The sequence below is a fragment of the Camelina sativa genome, chromosome 4, assembly GCF_030686135.1.
Source record: "Camelina sativa cultivar CO46 ecotype springtype chromosome 4, ASM3068613v1".
NCBI classification, from domain to species: domain Eukaryota; kingdom Viridiplantae; phylum Streptophyta; class Magnoliopsida; order Brassicales; family Brassicaceae; genus Camelina; species Camelina sativa.
The window spans coordinates 8487798-8503694 of record NC_141883.1 but is presented as its reverse complement, the minus strand read 5'-3'; the positions used below and the strand labels follow the sequence as shown (position 1 = coordinate 8503694).

At 32.8% G+C, this 15897-nt stretch overlaps 2 protein-coding genes across 2 annotated transcripts; one reads left to right on the top strand and one right to left on the bottom strand.

Moving 5' to 3' along the window:
• The first annotated feature begins 1077 nt into the window (after positions 1-1077).
• On the top strand, positions 1078-3145 carry LOC147945607 (uncharacterized). Its single transcript, XM_087509315.1, has 3 exons — positions 1078-1512; positions 1598-1736; positions 2877-3145. The coding sequence occupies exons 1-3, from the start codon at positions 1288-1290 to the stop codon at positions 3143-3145; spliced, it is 633 nt and encodes a 210-aa protein (XP_087365441.1). The 5' UTR covers positions 1078-1287.
• A 3404-nt stretch (positions 3146-6549) lies between these two features.
• LOC104783717 (ubiquitin-conjugating enzyme E2-17 kDa-like) lies at positions 6550-7203 on the bottom strand. Its single transcript, XM_010508837.1, has 3 exons — positions 7125-7203; positions 6918-7045; positions 6550-6810 (listed from the first exon to the last, which is right to left on the bottom strand). The coding sequence occupies exons 1-3, from the start codon at positions 7201-7203 to the stop codon at positions 6550-6552; spliced, it is 468 nt and encodes a 155-aa protein (XP_010507139.1).
• Positions 7204-15897: the final 8694 nt, after the last annotated feature.

Below are 15897 nucleotides of genomic sequence, written 5' to 3'. Positions count from 1 at the left end.
GTAAACCAAACCACAATTGTTATCATCTTCGAAGGATAAATCTCCTTCTCCACGCCCTTCTACACCAAAATTTGATCTTCTTTCTCAAGAAGATCAGGATAGTGGAAAAGACAAAAGCATGGGTAAAGAGAAGGGAGCAAGCAATAAGAAGAAAGTTTTGAGAGAGAGAGAACAGGTAAATCATTAATTTTTTATATAGTTGTTATGAGTATTTTAAAAGATTTCATCTTGTATCTCATTAGGTTTAAATCATGTAAACATTGTTTTCTTCAAAAACTTTTTGAACTGCAGAAAAATAAGCGTAAACCAAGTGACAATCCTGATGCTGATGTTCAAGCTAGAGAAGGGTATGTATCTAACTTAATAATTTCTATGAGTTATTTAAATTGTTTTCCAGTGTATCGATATAAAGTGAGATATTTTTGTGTTTTGTACCGCCACAGAAAAAGAAGAGAAAATCTGATGATGTTGGTGGTGTGCAAAGAAAAAGTGAACGAAATACAGTTCCTTTTATTCACACTCAACCGCCTTACACGGCTGAGAAGAAGAAGCACCCAATTTTTTTATCCTTTTTCCAAAGTTGATAATACCCGGTTAGAAATATTTACTGAATGGAAGAATTCAAGGATTTTAGTTTCTAGCAACAAAAGTAAAGGTTCAATTACTCTTTTATAGACGTTTTAAAAGATGTATTCATGGTTTTGTAAGTATTCATGGTTTTGTAAGTATTCATGGTTATTCTGTTTATTTTTGGATGTAGGCAACTAACAATTCTGGGTAACAAAGTTGATGCTAGGTGGTTCACAACACTAGACACTCCAGGGAAGTCGTTAACAACAATGGTATGATTACAAATCATAAGGTTTTAAAGGTTTTACAAGAGTTTTAAAAAGTTTTACAAGAGGTTTAAAAGTGTTTTAAAAGGATTTAAAATATGTTTTTTAAGCGTTTTCAAAGTTTTACAATGTGTTTAAACTGGTTTTTCAAGTCGTTAACAACAAGGGTTTTTTAAATTTGTAAACTCTTTTAAATTTCAAATTAAGTTCTAACCCGGTTTTTGTTGTTGTTTAGCATGTTGATACAGTTGTGAAGTTATTAAGCAAAAGAGTAGAAAGTCATCCGGAGTTCTATAAAAGCAAAGAATGGACGGTGGCAGGAGTATCTTTTTTGAGAGGGATTGATGAAAATTAATCCATATTCATTGACGACAAAGATGAATATGAGTTCCCTGAAGAAAGATTCAGTCAACTCTTCAAGGAAGCACCTACAAACAAAATATTGGCACCAATGATGGTTAAAGAAAAGCTTTGGATGCCATTGATGATCAATTTGGAGAAGAGGGTGTTGACTATCTATGATTTAGCCAAGTATTTCTACAGTAACAAAATTAAAGACAAACAGGTGGGTGCATATGCTGTTGCAATGCCGTATATTGCCCAGAAGAAATTTGGGATGAAAAATGATACAGAGAAATCTCCATTCATAATCAATATCATGAATTGCATACCTCAGGTAAATACTGTTGAGCTTGTTTTCTAGTTTTGTGATATGTTCTCTGTAAATATTGTGGACTCTTTACTTTGTTTTTTCTTGATAGGTTGCTAAGATTGAAGATAGTGGTGTCTTCATGCTAAAGACAATGGAGTGTTTAGCTATGAGCATTCCGACATATGACAATCTTACAAATGAGTCAATTGGTGATTTACGGCAGAAAATGGCGGTTGACATCTTTGCAGGTCAGTGTAGGTTTTTACATGGTTATTTAAACTGGTTTTAAATGGGTTTACAAGAGTTTAAAAATAGTTAAATGGTTGGTATTGCAATGTATTTTAATAGGTTCTAACATTAATTATATTATCTTTACAGAATTAGCAAATACCTAGGATATGGAAGTTTGCATCTTGCTGGTATATAAACGTGATTGGAGGAATGAAGCTTTAGCTTATTGCATCAAGAACAATAATGAATGGCAAAGATATTTCAATGTATAGTTTACAAGTAGATTTAAGATTTTTGTGTTTTTACTGTGACACTATTCTAGAAAAATGTTAATTTACTCCCTTCAGATTATTAAATAAAAACGTTGTTTATACTTTTCGAATCCTTTTAAAAACCTTTTAAAAACCACTTGTAAATCCTATAAAAATTAAAACTACCAAAACTAAAGACTTTTAAACCTTTTAAAATCTGTTTTAAAACGTGTGTAAAACTTTTTAAATGGTGTTAATACTATAAAACGTAATTTATATTTTAAAAGGTTTTATAATATTTTTTTATTATAAGGGTGAAAGCCCTAGGCCTAGGCCCAATTGTAAAAATATAACCCCTTGTATCATATTTCCTAAAAAGTCACATGTTCGTCTTCCAAAAAGTACAATTTTTCGTCTGGGAGGTTTGAAATCGCGAAATTCACTCAAAACTGTATTTTCTTAAATTGGGTTCTTGATTTCGTCAGATTGCAGACACAAAGTCGTCGGATTCAAACTAGGAGTTGGCTGATTGGGTACTCGAGGACTTCAAATTGCCATTTTCTTTGTCGAATTACAGACTCTTCTTCTCCCTCGTTTTTCCTCTCAGTCCTCTCTTCAAATTCGTCGTCTCTTCTTCTCCCATCTGTAAGTTTGGTTGGGAACTTAATTTTGACTTCAATTTCTATTCCAATTTGAATTTTTACGATATTTTGGTGAATTCAGAATTCGAAGGTTGAAAATTTATCAATGTCTTTAAAAAGTTTTATATTGGTTTTAAAATAGGATTTATAAAAGGATTTTAAAAGAATGTGAAAGGGTTTTAAAAATGATCTTGGGTGCATGGCATGAATATGTTCTTCTCTATAAACAATATTGACAGATTTTGCGATATGAGTATTTTTGAAGATTCTGCAAAGAAACTGTTCTTCCCAAAAGGATTAATCACGCCAGGCACAGAGGGAGATACATTAGAGAGAGTAACTAAATATTCTTCTGAGAAAGCTGTTTTGGCAACTGTAAAGAAAGCATTAACAAAAAATGAGTTCAAGAAGTTAGAGGAGTTTTTCTTGGGTCCAATTATAGAATTTGTTAATCGGAAAGAAATCAACTTCTCGAGTCAACTGGTCCACCACTTACTACAGAGGAGGATTTTGTCTGTGAAAAACGAGCTCTAGTTTGCATTTGATGATCAACCTATGCGATTTTCACAAAGGAAATTCGTCATTACAACAGGCCTTACGGTAGGTATTGTTACATTGAAAAAAGATTTGTGGATGAATAATAAAATGTCCTGCAAAGATCTTCGTCGTACTTTGGAATTTAAAGGAAAAGACATGAAACCTGATGAAAGAATTCGATTAGGTGCTTTGTTACTAGTAGAGGGAATATTGATAGCACAAAATCCAGTAGTTCGAATTCCCTTAAAGAATTTGGAGAGAGCCAATAGTTTTGAGAATTTCTGCAAGTATCCTTGGGGTGAAATTGCTTACGAATCATTAGTGATAGGCCTGAAACAAATGACTCTGGGATCGTTGGCAAAGATACAATATTGTATGACTGGCTTTCCATTTGCAATCCAAATCTGGGCGTTATCTTTAGTTCGCCAGTTAGAGGAACAATTTGGTGTTAGGGAAAGCATTTCAAGCCAAAATCAACATCTTCCGCTGATCTTGCAATGACAAATGACAAAATCCCCACAACTCAATGAAATAAAATTTGTTCTTGAGGCTGGCAAGGTACTAATACTTCTCTAGAAATATATTTTTTGTTTTCCAATAGTTTTAAAACACATTGTAAAACCTTTAAAATAGTGTTATTAATGTAATTTTGATTTACAATGTGTTTAAACTGGTTTACAAGACTTTACAACGGATTTACAAGGAATTTTGAGAATTATAAAAGAGTTTTAAAAGGTTTTACAATATCTGTATAAGACTTTTGATATATAATATGAATCGATTTATCTTTGCAGGTTGAAGTGAAAACAATTGTTTGTGATCCCGATGAATATAGCCATTTGGTTATGCCACCGAATGATGAAGACAAGGATTTTGATGAAGTTGTTAAACTTGTAATCCAAGGCTATAGGATGACTAAGGAGGAATGGATTCAAGGATGGATTCAAGTTGAAAAAGGAGAACAAAATCAAAACAAGCGTGTGAGAGAAGCTGGTGGGTCATCCTGGAATCAAACTAACAAAAAAAAAAGAATATCTTGTTGTGGAAAAATTGACATGATTTTAAAAACATGTCAACTTATTCACAAAAGAATAGTGAGACTGGAGAATCATGTGGAGATCACTACTGCTGCTGCAACACCACAGTTGGAATCAAGGGCATTTGAAGAAGAGGACGTACCAGCCTCTGCAACTGCCTTTCAAGAAGAGGAAGTACCAGCCTCTGCAATGCTTTTCAAGAAGAGGAAGTACCAGCCTCTGCAACTGCCTTTCAAGAAGAGGAAGTACCAGCCTCTGCAACTGCCTTTCAAGAAGAGGAAGTACCAGCCTCTGCAACTGCTTTTCAAGAAGAGGAAGTACGAGCCTCTGCCACCGATTTTGAAGAAGAGGACGTAAGAGCTTCTCCAAGTGAATTTGTAAGTGAAAAAAAAACTTAATTCCTTTTAAAATCATTTTAAAAGTGTTTTAAAGAGTTTTTAACAAAATCATATAAAATCGTTTTACAAGTGTTAACAATGGTTTTAAAAGGGTTTTCAATGGTTTTAAATGGTTTGAAAAAAAAAACTTAATTCCTTTTAAAATCATTTTAAAAGTGTTTAAACGAGTTTTTAACAAAATCATGTAATTGTTTTTAAAGGTTTTGCTAGTGTTTTAAATAGTATTAAACAAAATTTACAACATTTCATGGTACCTAAAGAAGAGAATCAAGATTATCAACATGAGAAACAAACTGACTTGAGAGGGGATACTAATGAAAATACCCAGGATACTAATGAAAATGATCCACAAGAGGAGGATATGAATAATGATAAGGTATGTGTTACTTGAATATGATCGACTGATTTTAAAAACCTTGTAAAAACATATTTGAAAATAATTTACATATGGTTAATGAAAATATAATTATTTATGCAGGAAGAAAAGCCTAATAGTGCTGATGATGTAGACTCAAGTCAACAAGAAGCGTACATTGTTATATCGGATGACGAAGAGTGTATTAATATTTCAAATACTGATATAGACCCAAGCCAAGAAGAAGCTCCCACTCAACTAGAAGACCCAAGCCAACAAGAAGTTCCCACTCAACAAGAAGACCCAGGCCAACAAGAAGCTCCCACTCAACAAGAAGACCCAAGCCAACAAGAAGCTCCCACTCAACAAGAACACACCAGCCAATAAATGAGCATTTGTAAGTTGTTGAATTCTTTATTATAGATGATTTGCTTTTTCGAAAATGACATATAATATTTTTTTCTTATGTTTGTATTAGTGCAAACACCTTCTACGCAGGAGAACACTATAAGTGACGAATAAATGAAACAAATCGAGGCAGTTATAAGTCGTTGGACTATACTCGGGGACATCAAATATATGCTTTCGTCAATGGATGAAGTAAGTTTGAAAAATCATATACTTGTTATCATAGGCATTAATACTAACAAAATTTGGATGTTATACATTGTAGTATCTTTGGCCAGGGAATAAGTGGAAAAAAGTTGTTCTCATGGATTTGGAAACTAAAGAAGATGTAAGTAAAGTAGCAAGGAAGGCAATGTTAATTCTTCATCCTGACAAAATTCCTAAAGATGTTACTCCACAAATGAGATACCTCGGTACCCAAATGTTTTCAACATTAAAGGTTAGTGAACCTCGACTTTTGTTAGATTTAATGCACATTTTACTGTTATTTAATATTAACTTAAATTTTTCTTTTCTTGTGCAGGAGTATAGGGACAAATACTTCAAGAAAAATCCATAATTTGCAGAGTTAGCAAAAATCTAGGTTATGGAAGTTTGCATCTTGATGGTATATAACGCATCAAGAAGAATAATAAATGGCAAAATATTTCAATGTTTAGTTTGCAAGTAGATTTTAAAAATTTGTCTTTTTTAATGTTAAGTTACTTCTGTTCGCTTGTAAAACCTTTTAAATGGTGTTAATCCTATAAACCGTTTGGTTTTACAAGAGTATATATGATTTACAAGAGTATATATGGTTTTTATAAAGTTTTAAAAGGTTTTACAAGTTTATAATGATATAAAACAGTACAACTAGCTCTTTAAAAAGGCTTTACAAGTTGTATATAATGTTTTAAAATAGTAAAATTGCTTTTTTAAATGGCTTTATAAGTTGTTTATAATGTTTTAAAAGAGTATATATGGTTTTTAGAAAGCTTTAAAAGGTTTTACAAGTTGTTTATAATGATATAAAACAGTACGACTTGCTTTTTTTAAAGGCTTTACAAGTTGTTTATAATGTTTTAAAACAGTAAATCTGGAAAAAAAATTGTTTGAAAATGGAGTTTACAACATAACATACTGAAATATTTTATTAAATAGAACAAATACAAGTTGAATTATTCAAGATTTGAAAAATAGATTTGAACTATTTACGATCATATTTTAGTTTGCTCTCCTAGCGTATTGGTTTGTCATCTCTCTTGCCATCTCTTCAAACCCTGCCCTATCGGTTTTGTAGAGGTTGGCAAGATTTTTATCGACCTGGTCCTCATCATCAAGCTCTGGTTCAATCAATTTCTCCACTATTGCCTTGAAAAGCCAAATAATCGGCATGGAATGCCAATATGTGGACTTCAACACTCTTAGGTATATAGCACCTCTTTCTGATATGTTTGGGTGGAAAATTTTTGTTTTGAAACAAACCTGCATTATTAAGAAATTATATTTAAAAAACTATTGAGTGGCTGCAAAAAGAGGAGTCCTAATACACATGCTTGCTAAATAAAAGGGAGTATAATCAAAACAAATACCTTTGGGGGAATATTTGGGTAATCACACGGAAAGTGAATACTCATTTTAAACACTCCCCCTTCATATGGGGTGTTCACCTGTCCGATTAAAGTAGCCTCCAACTTGAAAATGCTGTCATCAATAATTACTAACAAAAAGGCAAAGACACTCAATCTCTTTTATCCTTAACAGTAAAACAAAACTAATCTGAAGATGTAAGCGTTTACCTGCTGTGACGTTTGTCGAATGATCCTTGTTCAAAGATTTCAAGGCATGCCTTAGATGGGTTGAAGAAAATTGTGACATTTCTGACGGATTGAAGGAAAAAGGTAATAGGAATTGAGGAGTCTGAGAGATGATTTTTACGCTTTCGTGAGACAAAGGTTTGATGTGTAAGTCAAGAGCAAAAAGTATTTATAATACGCGAAGCGTCGCTTTGGTTTACAAAAAGTACCCCTTCAACGCGTAATAATAACTGAAGTGGTACTTTTCGTAAACGAAAGCGACACTTCGCGTATTAGCCCTTCAAACAATTACGGTTTTAAGAGCCTCTTGACTGTTTATCTCCGTCAAAGCATAAATCTTACCCCTTCAATTCTTACCCCTTCGCTGTTTCGAAAGCGACTCTTCGCGTAATACCCCTTCAATCGTCTTCCACAAAAAAAATTAAGCGATTCGAAATCAAAAGAGAGACTCTCTGGGCTTTGGGTAACGGCAAAAATCCTTTGTAGTATCTTGATTTATCTTCTTTGATGTTCGTAATCCAAAAGTGGTAACTGTGCCAATCAATTACGTTTTCACTTGACTGTTTGGTATCCTTTCGGAGGGTGGGCCAAAAAAACTAAATCCGAAAAGCCAAACAGAAGTAATCGATTGAGTGCCAATCAATTAAGGTTTTTAAAAGGTTTTACAACGTTTTTAAACGGTTTTACAAAAGTATATATAATTTTTTAAAGAAATTTACAGTTTTTGAAATATTTTTAAACGGATTTACAAGAGTATATATGATTTACAAGACTGTATATATGGTTTTAACAGGTTTTAAAAGGTTTTACAAGTTGTTTATAATGATTTAAAACAGTACGACTTGCTTTTGTAAAGGTTTTACAAGTTGTTTATAATGTTTTAAATCAATAAAATCTAAAAAAAATCAAAGAAAATGGAGTTTACAACACCACAGACTAAAATATTTTATTAAAAAGAACAAATTCAAGTTAAATTAAAAGAGAGAGAGAGTTAGATAGCAGCTACACAACTAGATTTGTTGTGTCCACACTGACCACACCTACTGCATTTGTATTGTTTTGAATTTGTCTTAGCCTTTACATGCTCCAATGAACTAGCTATTCTCTTTTTCTTTTGCCTGCCACTAGGTATACGAGTAGAAGGTGGGCGAATAGAAGTACTAACACTGTAACATCCGCGAACCGAAATCCCGGTTTAGGGATTGCATCGGTCGATGCACTATGTGCATCGGTCGATGCAAGGTTGTTTTCTGCGGATAAGTTTAAGTTAAACGCTGCGTTTTGGGTCGTGTTTTTGTCTCATTCGACAAGTTCAGCCGTTTTTGAGAGAAAAGAAGGGATAAAAAGTGTTCTTGAGTGTTCTTGAGCGTTCTTGGTGATTTCTGGTGTTTGGAGGCGTTTCCTGTAGAGATCTATAGCTGGGATCGTTGTAGGAGCTTCCTAGGAGCGTGTTCTTGATTGTTTAAGGTTCAAAAACTTCTTAGCAAAGGTAAGTGCATGACCATGGCTTATCTAAGCTGGAGATTCTCTGATCTGTTTGTTTATGTATTGTTAGGCTTGTTAGAATGTTGTATGAGGCGTTAGGAAGCTTTCTTGTGGCTTGGGATCGATTCTTGTGTCGTTCTCTCTTCCCCACCCTTCCTCCTTATCTGTTCAATTCCGCGAGAATTCGAATCAGCAAAATAAATTATTGGTTTAATATTTACCATAATATGTTTTTTTCACTTGAAATGATGAAGAAAAAAACAAAGAAAATCTAGAAAAATTTGTTTCTAAGAAAAATTATTATTATCTTAATATCTTTAAATTATGTTAGCGTTATCTAATTTGATATTTATTTTTAACTTTAAATAGTGAAGAAATAACCAAAACTTTTGTATCTTAAAGTTTTTTTTTAACTTATGCAATTTGATTTTTTTTTTGAAGTGTGATTATATAAATAAATTCAGTTTACAAAAAAATAACAATACATTTACTTTTTAGAAGACACATGTTAAAAAAAGAGATGCTACATGGAAGTTTATAAGAGCAAGTTTTTGGATTAATAACCATAATAAATACATTTAATTCTAAAAATTCAAAATCTTAAATGTATGAAAGCAATTAATCTTAAAGAAATTAAGGAATGAGAAGTTACTATTGTAACGTATGAAGTTTTTAAAAAACATTAATACTCCACAAAATATATTTGTTATAAATAATAGTTTTTCTGTTTTTTAGAACTAACCTATAAAAAAAACTTTGCTACTCTTTCCAACTTGCATAATAAATAACAACATTTTCAGTATTTTCATCATCCTAATGAGTCACTACAACCAAATTAATACAAAATTCTTTAATAAATATAATCATGTTATCAACAGTGGTCCTCTCCATCATAGGAACACAAATATAATAGAGACATTGTTTTTTTTTTGTTTAACAAATATTAAGTTTTACTTACTATATATATCTCAACATTTATCATTAAGATTCCTTTATAGTTTTTTTGGTAAAAAATTCTTACTTAACTATTGCCAATAAACAAAAGAAAAATTTGATATTCTAAAACAAAAAACTTTACTTTACATAACTTAATTATACATTCAAATTTTTTGTAGTCCAATTTGTTAAATGTATTATTTCCTACATTTTGGTATTGCACATATCTAATATTTTTCTATAAGTACTTTGTTAAGAAGTTATAAGATAATTTTTACTCTAACTGATATGAAATACAAAATAATCAATTTGAGAAAAAAATCTAAACAAATCTCAATATATTAAGCTCTGAAGTATATTTTCTATATTATTATACCCACGCAACGCATGGGACTCATTCCAGTTTCTAATAAAGATAGGAATACTACCTATGGTAGCAGACATAGCAGGCAATGTATAACTAAGCTTTAAACATTGTGTCTGAATATCAATGTCAAAATCTTCTAATAGGATCTTTACCAACTCATTAAATCTAGTATTTTCATCAATGTTAATTAAAGAAGCTCCCCTTTCATTATCTATCTCAAATTCCCAATGAATGTTCTTGTTCAACTTCCACAATCCACATAATGGATACAATTCAATCATTTGTACACCAAAACAAGTCGTGAGAAAACAAACCAATATCACGAATTACAAAACTACATTAAAAGAAGAGATATCCCAACAACTATATCAAAAAACAACAATAGATGTCCAAAGATCTAATAAAGGACTTTATAATCACGAACAGATCTAATAAAGGACTTTATAATCACGAACAGATCTAAAGAACAAGTGCTTAAGACCTAAAAAATTCTGACATCAAATTTGAAATCGAAACAACAAACTAATAGCTAACACAAAATTGAAAATGAAATCAAAATTAAAATTCAGAAAACAAGCTTACACGAAGGGAGAAGAAGAGACGACGAAGTAAAAGAGAGGACTAAGACGATGGGAGAAGCAGTGACAACGGCAAATGAGAGATGCGACCGGAGAAGGAGAGATGCGACCGGAGAAGGATAGATGACGACGGAGAAGGATAGACGACGACGGAGAAGAAGAGACGACGACGGAGAAGAAGAGTCGAAGACGAAGATGGTCGACGATGGAGAAATCGGCGACAGAGAAGGTCGAATAAGATTGTCGGTATAATTATGAAAGAAGGATAAAATTTTCTTTAAGAAATAAAGGAGGGGTAGAGTTAAAAATGGCCACCAGAAGAGGCATTTTTAAAAAGGGGTATCAAAGAAGGGGCATTAGTAAGAAATTCTCAAATATTTTAGATTCATATATTACCGTGCTTATAATTTTCTATTATTTCATTAATCATGCCAAATTACTTTTCTTCTAATTTCCCAACCTTGATTATTTTGTCCTAGACCCTTTTTTTTTGCAAACATAATTGTTACCATTCGTTCAATCTCAAAAGGAGATAAAGAGGAGAAGGTCATCAACCTAATGGTTGGATAAAATAGGGTAATCAAACACAAGCCTACAATAAACATAGATAGATTGGAAAAACATAAATCGTTGTTTATAGATCCATAGGAGCTTGAAGATAGAGGTTGCATCATGGTGTGTCAAAGAAACTTCAATAAATACATTGGATAATTTAACATTAGTTACTATCAAAAAATTTTATGACATTGGTAAATGGTCTTTAGTTTCATTGGTCTCTGGAGCAAGCCACTTTGAGATAGCTAAAAGACGTGAACATGTTCTCTCCACACAGGAGGAGGACAGAGCCGAGATTCTTTCTATGGTGGAGGAGGTTAGACGCAAGATTATCTCTCCATAGGAGGAAGGTGGGAGAGGTTGGACGCAAGATTATCTCCCCAAGGGAGGAAGGCGGAGCGAAAGTTCACTGCATGGTGGAGGAGGTTGGACACAAGATTCTCTCTATAAGGGAGGAGGGCAGAACCGAGGTTCTCTCTATGGTTAGTCATACACCATTGTAATGTAAATTATTTTTTATTCAAAATGTTTTTTGAGCCAACAATTTTAGTGATTAAATAAAATATGCAAAAGTGAAAGTAAAGAGATATATAATAGTTGGCTTAATTTGTTCATACAGACATTTTCTAGGTAGTGGCAAATAATATATTTGTAATATACAATATATGTAGGTGTAAAAAATATACTTTTAATGTTAACATACATAAAAAAAATTGTTTATAGATATAAATCAGTGTATTATAGAAAAAAAAGATTTATAAATAATGTACAATAAAAATTATTTTACAAAATTTTAAACCCGCATATCGGGCGGGTCCTTATCTAGTATAGATATACATTAGTGTATTATAGCAAAACAAATTTTATAAATAATGTACAATAAATTTTAATATATTTTTATTAAATTTTATTTTATTTACAAAACTTTAACCGCACATCGCACAGGTCCTTATCTAGTTAATATATGATCAGTGGGCTTTTTTGACAAACTGTTAGGCTTAGCCTTTAACAAAAATTTAATCAATTGTATATTTTGTAAACATAATTATAAGTTGATTTAAAATAAATATAAAAATCCCTAACACCCTAAACTGAAAAAGCGTAATTTCTCAAAATCTTGAATTTTTCCTCTTTCATCGTCATCTTTAGAATATTTCCAAAGTATGAGTGAGCCTAGAATTCATCTTTCAAATAAGTTTTTGTAATAACATTTTTGTAAGGGATTCTTACACAAAATACCATTTATTGAGCCAAATCTTTTGTTTTTGCCGTTTGTCTAAATAATTTTCAGTTTTGCCATTTTTACCATTTTTAAATATGTAATATTTCAGAGCTTTTTTTATAAAACACATACTTCATAACATAAACTATACTCTAAAAAAACTGGAAGCTAATAAACCCAAACATCATGTGTAAATTTATGTTTTTAGATATAAAAATGTGGCAAATCAACAAAGGGATTTCGAAAGTCCCACATCCCACAAATGTCATCGCAAAAAATCCTTTCCAAGTAATAATTTCTTTTAATATAATCTTTTATTTTTGAAAAAAATATTATGACACCCATAAATATTTTTTTGGCTTTGTCAATGGTTGACAGATTTGTCCACCCCATTGCCATAACCATTTAGTAAGCTAACGTTTTTGTGACACCCTGGTTTCAGAGACTTGGGAAGATGTTTAAAAAAATTAATTTGGCCACATATGTCACCAAATTGCACTTATCTTTTGGGTCAAGGGTCCTGAGAGAACTCCACAGTTAAGTGTGCTTATGCTGGAGTAGTCTTGGGATGGGTGACATTCCGGGAAGTGACTGTCGGAACTGTGCGAGTGAGGACACAACACAAGGAAAGATCATGTGGTGATTTGTAGGGACAATAAAAAATCTTTAAAACCTCCCGGACGTAGCAAACCGACTGTCGGATATAGATGGCTCAAGGGCCTAGTAAGAGGTCGTGAGGTCTATTAATGAAAGTGGGCCCATGGACTGAGATTGGACATAGGACCCACTAAGAGGTGGCGGTCGGAGCGTTCAAGTGATATCAGAGCCGAACCCAGACGAGTGTGGAGTTGAGTGGGCTCACACCGACAGGGGGTGACGATCTTGGTGCGCAATGAGGATGTTGTGATCTGTTAGTGGGGGTGAATTGTGACACCCCGGTTTCAGAGACTTGTGGAGAGGTTTAAAATAATTGATTTGGCCACCTATGTCACCAAAGTGCACTTATCTTTTCGGTCAAGTGTCCTAAGAGAACTCCACAGTTAAGCGTACTTATGCTGGAGTAGTTTTAGGATGGTGACCTTCCGGGAAGTGACTGCCGGAACTGTACGAGTGAAGACAAAACACAAGGAAAGATCATGTGGTGATTTGTAGGGACGGGAGAACCTCCCAGACGTAGCACACCAACCGTCGGATATAGATGGGTTCACGGGCCTAGTGAGAGAACGTGAGGCCCATTAAAGAAAGTGAACCTATGGACTGGGATTGGATATGGGACCCACTAAAAGGTGGTGGTCGGGGAGTTACAGTCTTTAACTTAACTTGTTAACGATGAATTAAATAGTTTAGTAAACTTTATCGAAACTTAATGTGTTCGTGCATGCTATATTTTGTAGAACTCCTATCGTGTGTCTTTCTGATTGGCTGAGGATTTCTTCTTATTCTTCGACTTCGTCTCTCTCTCGACACTTTTATAGAGCTCGAAGAAGACAACTTCCTTTGTTTCACTTGTCTAGAATTGGGTTATGGAAGATTTTGATTTTAGCTTGAGCAATTAGGTATCTTTTATGATTTCCTTAATTATAAAGTCCCTAAAAGTTTTATAAAAAGCTTCTAAGTTGTCTTTGAATCTGAAGGTTATACTAGTGAATTCTACTTAAGAATGGGAAGATGTTTGATATTTTGTTGTGAGCTACATGTACGGTTTAGTAAGAGCTTTATTTTGTTGTTCTTCTTCTGAGTTTTGGATCAGAAGGGAGTTGTTAAAAAAAGGTTTTTTTTTCGTTTCCTGCAAATTCAAAGGCTTTGGAAGCGATTTGAGAAATGTGGAGATCATACCGATGATGATTCTGATGGCATGACTACTCAGGTAAATTTTGTGAAAAATATCAAATTTTGTGGAACAATCATGTATAAATGTAATATGCTCAAATTTACTCTAGAGCTTTTTTTTGTGTGTGCAAACAAAGACTTTCATTACTTAAGCCTCAAGAGAGGGAAGTTCATACAACCAAATGGAAAAAGACAAACAAGGGGGATAAAGATAATGGTTACATGAGTTTTCCAAATGGATAAAATTTGAAAAATATTTTGGGACCATTGTGGAATCGACCATGAAGAAGGACTTCGCGAATTCCTGGATCAGCTTGTGATCATAGACGTCATGTGCAAAATATGCGACCCTAGAGCTACTCTCTCAAATTAAGAGATCGTTGTAGTATTTAGGGATCAGATCCACAAAGACTATATACTTACACAATGAACTTATTAATCTTTTAATTATGCTAAACCAAAATTGTAATTAAAAAGAAAAGCAAAAACAGAATTAAAAAGTGTTGTAAACTCAGGGAATTAAGACGCTAGGTCTAGGAAAATTCTCAGAAAATTATGGGATATTAAACCAATCAATTAAATAGGATTAAATCAATTAAAATCAGATCTAGAACTCTAAACTCAATTGTAAAATAAATCAGTTCTCAATGCAAATATTATCTAAGTTTTAAAACCCGAAAATCCAAATCTCTTTGCAAAATTCAAGTTAATAACAAGGTTTAAAAACAAGTTTAGATTGTTCACAAAATTACTAATCCAAATCTCTTTGTAAAAAGTAACTTTGCTCATCAAAGGTTTTATCAGGAAAATCAATTATACTTTCATATCAATTTATTTTCCTAAGTTATTAATTCTAGGTGATCAATCAATAATTAATATAGAGAGCAACCAAAAATGAAGATCACAGAAGAATAAGAATCTGAATAAATCAACAGATCTAATAAACCATAATAACCCTATGAAAACTCTGAACCTAACAAGAGATCTACTCAGACATGATCAATGAAACAAAAACCATGAATAAAATAGACATCATATAAGAATTAAAAAGAGAAAAACAAAGGAGTTTAGAAGGTTCTCTCAACAGGGCTGAGTTCTTGGCTTGTATCTCCAATCAGGGTCTCTCTCTCTCAAAAGGTTGCAGAATATAAAAATTATGTCTAAAAAATGACTTAGAAAACTTATTTATATTCCTAAAATACGTTCAGGGACTAATGATGCAAATACGAGAAACTTTTGGGCAGCTTCGTAAATCTTTAAAACTTTTGGGAAAACTTCCGATTTGGCTTGTGAGCACTGCATCGATCGATGTTGTGGTTGCATCGGTCGATGCATACTCCTGAACTCGTCTCCCAACTTCACAGCTCAGCCTCAATGCTTGATTATACTCCAAATCCTCCTATTTAGCTATATTATGCTCCATCCGTGCTAATAAGTATCTCATCTTATAAAGACTCAAAAACAACATAGAAAACAAATTAAAGACACAAAAAGTACACTTATATCATGGTTAAAACCCGTAAAAAAACCATGATATATCAAAATGTGTGAGAATTTTGTACTAGCAAAGTTTGTTTATTTGCTCATTTGTCTAGAAGTGATTTGATCTCTAGGTTCCTAGGTAACGAGATGTTTTTCACACTCCTGCTCATAACTGGTCATCTAATATACATTCTAAGGAAGAAGATGAAAAAAGAATCAGAAAATTTAGAGAATTGTTGGATTTGGCACTGTTCTTGCAGCAATGGTGAATTCATATTTGTATTGGATTTTGGCTTCTGT